General features: G+C 35.2%; 1 protein-coding gene across 1 annotated transcript; it reads right to left on the minus strand.

The window, feature by feature from the left end:
* Window positions 1-4,559: 4,559 nt before the first annotated feature.
* On the minus strand, window positions 4,560-7,526 carry LOC124985584 (multifunctional protein ADE2-like). Its single transcript, XM_047554310.1, is given in 3 exon segments — window positions 4,560-5,822; window positions 5,946-6,080; window positions 7,515-7,526. Coding segments are annotated over 3 exon segments (1,410 nt in total).
* Between the last annotated feature and the right edge of the window lie 1,812 nt (window positions 7,527-9,338).

Consider the following 9,338-nt stretch of genomic DNA (forward strand, 5'->3'; position numbering starts at 1 on the left):
ACAACACCTCCTCATTTCCTACCTTCCTGTAGCACTTGACAATCACCCATTTAACATTTTGTCCTTATGACTTTAACCACTCTAGGCATCTTACATAAGTGAAATCATATCTATAATTTTGTGACTGTTCTATTTTACTTAGTATCATATTCTTGAAGTTCATCCATGTTGAATTATATATTTCCTTTTTAAAACTGAATAATAATTTACTAAGCATCTATATCATTTATCCATTCATCTGTCAATGAACACTTGGGATGCTTCCACAGGAGGCTATTGTGAATAATGCTACTATGAATGTGTGTATACAAATATCAGTTTAACAACTTGTCTTCAATATGTTTGGACATATACACAGAATTAGAAATATTATATCATATAGTAATTATATTTTTAGTTTATTATGCTTTTATCCATGTTGGATGCATTATTTTACATTTACAGTGCACTAGTGTTCTGATTTCCTTTCATCTTTCCTAACTCTGATTTTTTGAAGTTACCATCTTAATGATAACTCATTGTGTTCTTGATTCATTTCCCTAAAGAGGACTTAAATGGGCATCTTTTCATTTACTTATTGGCCATTTGTAAAGAAACTTTTATTCAAAGGCCTATGTAAAAATTGGTGCCAGACATGGTGGCAGCAGAGCACACATATAATTTCACCAATTTAGGAGACTGAGACAAAAGAATCACAAGCTTGAGGTCAGCCTCAGCAACTTACCATAACCTGTCTTAAAATGTGAGACAGACATCATTACCCCATGTACATGTATGATTACACAAATGGTATGAATCTACATTGTGCACAACCATAGAAACTAAATGATGTACCCCATTTGTGTACAATGAATCAAAATGCAGTCTGTAAAAAATTAAAAGCTAAATAAAAAATTTTTTTAAAAAGATGGCAATGGGGATATAATTGATCAGAAGAGTGCCCCTGGGTTCCAACTTCATTACTGGAAAAAAAAAAAATGGACTGTTTTCTTGTTGAGTTGTAGGTTTTCTGTCTGGAAACTAGCCCCTCTTCAGATATAATGTGCCAATAGATTTTCCTGTTCTGTGGGTAGGCTTTTACTCTGTTCATTGTCTTCTGATGTACTAATTTTTAATTTTCATGAGGTCCAATTTAACTACATTTTTCTTTTGCTTCCTGTGCCTTTAGTGTCATATCCAGTAAATTAACATCCTTTCACTTTTAACCTATTTGTAGTTTTGGATCTAAAGAGTCTCCAACAGACAGGGTATATATTTGGAGCACATATTTTTATCCATTGCTCCCAGTTTCATTTATTATATATTAAACACGAATTTCCATAAACTGTTTATTGACCCTAATATTTGCTATTCTTTATAAGCAAGAGAGAACAGATTTGCATGTTCAATGATTTATTTATTTATTTATTTTAGATTTAGATTTCCTTGCAAACCACAATTAACTTTTTAGATTCCTGGGAATATTCAAGACAAATCCCTATGCTGAAACAGTTCTGAGATTGGACTCAAAGTTTTCAGAAATTTCCTCCACTTTGGAAAAAATCTCTAAATTATTTAATTCACTAGGGGAAATGTTTACAAAATTTCATGCTATAAAAATACATGTAATATCTGATACAAGTGTTCAAATAAAAATGTTCTACACAAAGAACTACCAAACTAGGTACTCACAGATATCAAGGAGTTGCTCATCAGGTTTACTGATTAAGCTAACAAAACAGCTATACACAAACTAAAAATAAAATAAAGAAGTTAATTTTTCAGACTTAATTGCATTTGCTAATAAACTACATGGAAATCCAAACTCTCATGAGAATTTTTGGTGAAACAGAGTTTAAAAATTTCTATTAGCAATGCAATTCAAATTTATAATTTCAGGCTCTGACAACTTGATGCACACATTTCCACCACAGGATTATTCTTGGCAGGAAAAGAACATGATGGCATCAGTCTGGAAAGGCATTCTCTCACCTCCACAGGGTTTGGATAAATAAAATTCTTCTGACTAATTTAATATTTCTGCATAGACTCTGTCCTTGAACATTACATTAATTTGTAATTTCATTTGCACTATGTTCCTGATTTAATTGACAGATTTGTGCTCTTAAAGGACAGTCTTTGATATACCTTACAGTCAAGGAATAGGATCTTAAAGTCTTCAACCTCCTTGAGGATTTTTAGATTCTGATAGGATGTAGTGATTTGTGTCATTTATCCTGCCTACACTTTTATGATATATTTTAAAAACAATCTGCACTCTTGGATGCTGTTATAAGCCACATTTCTGTCACTTACATGGGAAGACAACAGATGTATTGATCACTCATTTTAAATAAATGTTTGAAATGTAACCCTTCCCTTGTGTGACAATATGGACTGGGGATTCTGAAAAGGTAAGGCAGAAGAGCAATAGTTCAATTTATAGAAGGGGTCTTTAAAAAGTATGCAGGAGGAGTCAATTATGAGACCATGGGAATACTCACATCTTGGGAGCTAGGGTACTTGAAGTTTTGAGACTACATCATCTTTACAGAACTGGATGAGAAAATCTTACTCAGGTCACTCAGTCTAAAATGATGAACCAATACAGCCTTTCAACTGAAGATTTATTTACACTGGCATGATGTTTTAATATAGAGGGTCACTAGTGTCTGAAGCAAGGAAAATGGACCCCCATTTTAAAACAAGATAAGCTTTCAAGTTAGCTTTATTTAAGCAATTTAACATTAATAGATTTATTACAACAAAGGGTGTATTTGAAGTTAATGTCTGCTAGAAAGTTATTTCAATATCATCTGCTCATGCTTACTTTCTACAATTTTTTAATGACTCTGTAAAGGAAAACCTGCAAAATCTATGTATAATCAAAAATATTGAGAAGGTATAGTTTAAAGATCAGTTATCCACATCTAGCTATTTAGAAAAGATACAGATGGAAGAAATCAAGTTACCGAGCAGTCTACTTAGCCAGAAGATTAATTGAAAGATAGATAGGTAATACATAGACAGATAGACACACGCTTGCATATATACATCACCACTGAGATGCATAAATTTATATACGTAACCCCTGAGATTCATTTCCAAGCAGATAGTGACTTGGTTACATAGCATGACTTTTTTGTGACCCTAAATTAATGATCTCATGATGATTCTTTGTTCTTAAAACAATTCAGACTTATAAAGTAATAGCAAGTTTGAAAGTTTGTTGTTGCCAAACTTTTTATTGGCAGTTGTAGTGCTATGAACTATTGCAGTTTGGATTTCAACTGAAAAAGCATAGTAATTAAAATCAATACAAAAATAATGCAAATTTCCAGGATAAAAATATAACAAGTAAGTTTACTGATAAATTTAGGAACAAATATGGTGTATTATATTAAGAAAACAGAATTCTCTTACAGAATATTCTAATATATTATCTTAATTATACATTGCTCCACCATATTTCACAATAATTCTTAAGGTTTGGTTGTATGGAAAAATTTTGTTTACAGTACTTATTTGTCTTCATAGAAATTGAGGAAAAAATGTGAAAAGAATGATGGGAATCCCTACACCAATCATCAATAATTCATTATCTATGCTTTCAATACTCTGATTAAAAATCGTTCTATAATAATTAAGCACTATAACCAGAATAAATATTGTGCCTTACCTCTCTGTGCTAAATATTTAGATTTTTTTATCAACTTCCAGTAATGACAACAAATATTTGAGTATTTATTTCTCAGAAACTTTAAATACATTGTTTTCTTCCTTCCTTCCTCTCTTTCTCTCTTTCTCTCTCTCTCTCTCTTTCTTTCTTTCTTTCTTTCTTTCTTTCTTTCTTTCTTTCTCTCTCTCTCTCTCTCTCTCTCTCTCTCTCTCTTTCTTTCTTTCTTTCTTTCTTTCTTTCTTTCTTTCTTTCTCTCTCTCTCTCTCTCTTTCTTTCTTTCTTTCATTTTGGGAATTGAATCCAGAAGTGCTTAACCTCTTAAGTTCCATTACCAGTCTTTATTTTATTTTATTTTAATTAATTTTATTTTATTTTATTGTGAGACAGTGTCTCACTAATTTGTTTAGTACCTCACTATGTTGTTGAGGCTGGCTTCAAACTTATGATTCTCCTGCCTCAGCCTCCTGAGTTGTTGGGATTCCAGGCTTGGTGGCTAACTTTTCATATTCTTTATTTCATCTTTACCAACTTGATATCATTGTTCACACTTTACACCTGAGGAAATTGAGACTCAAACTAAATTTTTTTTGAGCTTTGTAACAGGATTTTATTTAGCATTTATTAAATATATTTCTACCTAACAGTGACCACATCGTAAGAGATTAATTTGAAAACATTTCTTCACTAATTTCAAAGGAATATTAATATGAACGGCTGATCTTTTAATTCAATCTTAGAGAAGTGTTTTTTCACTAATAAATTTTATTTGTTTTCTGATTTAAAAATCATCTTTTCATCTTGCTTTTTTTTTTCCTGCAGCTAAACAAGAAATTTGTACTTTTTCTGCTAAAAAACAAACAAACAAACAAACAAACAAACAAATGAAATGACAAATTCTTTCTTATAAACCGCATTCTCTGATTTTCCTGTCAGCCTGCTTCAAGAAAATCCATGTGCTCAATGTGCTTGCCCGCAGTTTGGCCCATATCAAATTGTTGTTTAATCCAAATATCTGAGCTGCAAACTGAGCTGATCCTTCTGGAGAAAGTATGGTGGAGCAACTGAGACCACTGGGTAATCAAAGTGCAGACCACACATCCTGAGCTCCCCAGTCTGGTGTGAGGGGAGGACAGCTGATAACTGAATATGTAGTGTTACCAGACATGACTGGGCCCAAATCGTTGCTTCTACCTGCCACTGCCACAAATACAGTAGGAATGCCATCCCCTTCATACTCAGTTTTAATACTCAGAGTTTCATCTGGTCCTTTATGGGCAGATGTTACCCAAAGTTTACAGGGAATTCCATAATTTCCACAAGCCTTCTTGATTTTTTCACAGTGGCCAAGATCAGGAGTTGAACCCATCAGTACCACTATCCTGCACTGACTTTCTGACTTCAGAAGCAACTCTACTCTTCCTGCAACCCACTCAAAGTTTTTTTTTACCATCTGGAGTCCTTCAGGAGTTACTTTTTTGAGGTCATGATAAGACTGTTTGTCTTTCTGCTGGCTTCGATCCCCTGATGGCCAGAGTCTCCAGGAATCATTATCAGTAACATCAGCAAGAACAATTTCTTTGGTGGTTACATCAACACCAAATTCAATCTTCATATCAACCAGTGTACAGTTCTGAGGCAACCAGGATTTCTCCAATATTTCAAAAATAGCTTGTGTAGCATGACTCATGATATCCACTTCAGTTTGGCCTATAACAATGCCAGCAAAGCAAAGTTTTGCAGCAATTAGCTGTTCCTCAGACCCTTGTGGATCATTATTGGCATCATCCTTGAAAAACATTGCCACTTTTGGTGGGTAAAACTTGTATCCTTCCTTGACACCAGGATTTCTTTTGAGAAAAGAACCAGTTGCTATTCTTCTACAAACCCATTCAATTGGAATCATTTCACACTGGGGCGCAATGAAATCTGTTTCTCCATATTTTCTCATGAAAGCAGTTTTGATACCTGCTCCTTGTAACACCTGAAAAATACAACTGGTAATTTTATTGGAGATTGCAACTTTTCCTTCCAGATGATTCTTTCTGGCTGCATTTCCTGCTGTAATCTGGTCCTTGGACTGCAGGAGGATTTTTCCTGGACTATCTACCAATTCATAGACTTCTTTGGTTTTACCCTCAAAGACTTTCTTGCCAATGTTCAGTAACTACTTTGCTCCTTTTCCTCCATCCCACAGGATTTCGGAGAGTTTGGAGATGCCAGGGGTGCTTCAAGTCCAACGCACATCTCGCAGAGCCTGGGCCACGTGTGCGCGCACCTAGGGGCCTACAGTGCAGCTGCACAGAGGCCGAACACGGCTGGGAGGTGACTGGAATCCAGCCACGGACCCCACACTCACAGCCAGAAGGCGGGGAGACCATGAAGCGCAGGGAATAGAGCGCCTGTTACTCACTTTCAGCTGTCCCTATTGTAAGGAAATCCCACGAAACCACACCGGACACAGGAAATCACACAAGGGAATTTATTAAGCAAACAGAGTGTCTCCCTGCAGGATAAGAGAGAAAATGAGAGGAAAAGAAAGGGAAAGAGAAAGGGCGCGCACTAGAGAGAGTGTGAAAGCCAGGAGGATAGAGAAAGTGAGGAGGAGAGACAGAAGAATGAGAAAAGATGGTGGGGTAGCTACAGTAAAGCAGTTGAATTCCGCTGGGCTAACAGGGAACCAATATCGGAGAAGGATACTTGCAAGCTGACTGATGAACCAATAGCTAGCTAGGATGTTCACAGATTGACAAGTGGTTGGGAGGTGGGGAAAATGGCTGCACCGGAAAGAGCAGCTTTGTATTACAGTCATTATCCTGAATCTCAAACTAATTTTTTTTAAAATCATAATAGAATCAACAATCAAACCCATGACTCATTAAAAATATTTTTCATCTACTGCTTTCTGGTTATTTAACAGAAATTATATGCCACTGAACATATTGGAAGTGTCAACTACAAAAAAGTCCACATAATAAACAAATATATTATTTTTCCTTACACATAGCATATGTCTGGTAAAGACATATACTTTCACAATAGCCTACAGATGGTGTGTTTCTGTATTCTCTGTAATCCTCAAGACCTAATGTCCCCAACTGTCAAAAATATTAGGTCAAGAGACTGTAGTACACTTGTTAAGAACTTATTATTTTTAGTAATGCAGGAGTAGAACAGTGGTTCTAAAGATTGGAGAGATTTTTGCTTGTCCTATGTGGGGGTAGAGATGCAATGTGCATCTAGTGAGTGGAGATAGGGGATCCTTCCAAATATCCTGCATGTCACATGTCAGCCCCCACAGAAAATCAGTATCTGGTCTAAAATATGAAAGTTCTGAGACTGAAAAACCATGGTGGATACCAATATTGGGTGTGCTGCTCCCACATTAGTTCTTTAAATCTTCCGTGAGACTTGGTTTTATCATATTTAAAGAGGGATAGGGTACTGCATGGTCAGTAGGCAGATAGAAAGTTTATGTGGGGTATTGTGTACTGCACACTTGATACCATGCCAGAAACAAATAATTCACTACTATTAATTTGGACCACTATCATCTGACAGCATTGATTGTGGTTCTTATCCAATATATTTCACTATCTCATTGTAGCTGTGGGAAAATTAAATCATTTTTAAATTAGTTTTTTTTTTTTTTATTTTTACAGACTGCATTTTGATGCATTGTACACAAATGGGGTTCAACTTTTCTGTGGTTGTACTCAATGTAGATTCACAACATATGTATAATCATACATGTGCATAGGGTAATGATGTCTGTCTCAGTCCACTGTCTTTCCTTCCCCCACCCACTCCCCTCCAACCCACTACACAATCTAAAGTGCCTCCATTCTTCTCTCAATACCGCCACTCGCATTATGTATCATCATCCACTTCTCAGAGAAAACATTCAGTCTTTAGTTTTTTGGGATTGGCTTATTTCTCTTAGCATTACACTCCCAAATTTCATCCATTTACTAGCAAATTCCATAATTTTATTCTTCATTATGGCTGAATAGTATTCTATGGTGTATATATACCACAGTTTCTTTATTCATTCATCAATTAAAGGGCATCTTGTTGGTTCCACATCTAGCTGTTGAGAATTGAGCCGCTATAAATATTGATGTGGCTGCTTTACTGTACTATGTTGATTTTAAGTCTTTTGGGTATAAACTGAGGAGTGGGATAGCTGGGTAAAGGTGGGTTCATTCCAAGTTTTCAGAGGAATCTCTATACTGCTTTCCAGAGTGGCTGTACCAATGTGCAAACCATCAACAATGTGTGAGTGTTCCTTTTCCCCCACATCTACACCAACACTTATTACTTGTGTTCTTGATAAGAGCCATTCTAACTGGAGTTAGATGAAATCTTAGGGTGGTTTTGATTTGCATTTATCTAATTACTAGAGATGATAAACACTTTTTCATGTATTTGTTGATCTATTATATATCGCCTTTTGTGAAGTGTCTGCCCAGTTCCTTAGCCCATTTATTGACTGGGTTCTTTGTAATTTTTGTGTAAAGTTTTGTAAGTTCTTTATAAATTTTGGAGATTAGTGCTCTATCTGAAGTGTGTGTGGAAAAGATTTTCTCCCACTCTGTAGGCTCTCTTTTCACATTATTGATTGTTTCTTTTGCTGAGATAAAGCTTTTTAGTTTGAATCCATTCCATTTATTGATTCTTGATTTGATTTCTTACACTCTGGGAGTCTTGTTAAGGAGTCTGATCCTAAGCCAACATGATGAAGATTCAGGCATACTTTGCCTTATAATTGGTGAAGGGTCTCTGATCCAATTCCTAAATCCTTGATACATTTTCAGTTGAGTTTTGTGCAGGGTGAGAAATAGGGGTATAATTTCATTTTAGTGCATATGGATTTCCAGTCTTCCCAGCACTATTTGTCTTTTTCTCCATTGTATGTTTTAGGCACCTTTGTCTAGTATAAGAAAACTGATACTTATGTGGGCTTGACTCTGTGTCTTCTATTATGTATCATTGGTCTACCTATTTTGGTGACAATACCATGCTGTTTTTGTTACTATTGCTGTATAGTAGAGATTGAGATCTGATATTGTGATACTTACTGTATCACTCTTCCTGTCCCGGATTGCTTTGGCTATTCTGGGTCTTTATGCTTCCAGAAGAATTTTATGATTAATTTCTCTATTTCTATGAGAAATGTCATTGGGATTTTAATTGGAATCACGTTAAATCTGTATAGCACCTTTGGAAGTATGACCATTTTGACAATATTAATTCTGGTTATCCAAGAACATGAAAGATCTTTCCATCTTCTAAGGTTTTCTTTAATTTCTTTCTTTGGTGTTCTGTAGTTTTCATTGTACAGGTCTTTCACCTCTTTTGTTAGATTGATGCCTAACTATTTTTAATTTTTTTGAGGCTATTATGAATGGAGTAGTTTTCCAAATTTCTCTTTCAGAAGATTCATCACTTATGAATGGAAATGCATTAAATTTATGCTTGCTGATTTTATTCCACTACTTTGCTGAATTCATTTATTAGTTCTAGAAGTTTTCTGGTGGAGTTTGTGGATCCCCTAAAAATAGAATCATGACATTGGCAAATAGTGATAGTTTGAATTCTTCTTTTCCTATTTGTATCCCTTTAATTTCTTCTGTCTTTTTAATTGCTCTAGCTAGTGTTTCAAGGATGATGTTGAATAGAA

Source organism: Sciurus carolinensis, chromosome 5 (genome assembly GCF_902686445.1).
Source record: "Sciurus carolinensis chromosome 5, mSciCar1.2, whole genome shotgun sequence".
Taxonomy (NCBI): domain Eukaryota; kingdom Metazoa; phylum Chordata; class Mammalia; order Rodentia; family Sciuridae; genus Sciurus; species Sciurus carolinensis.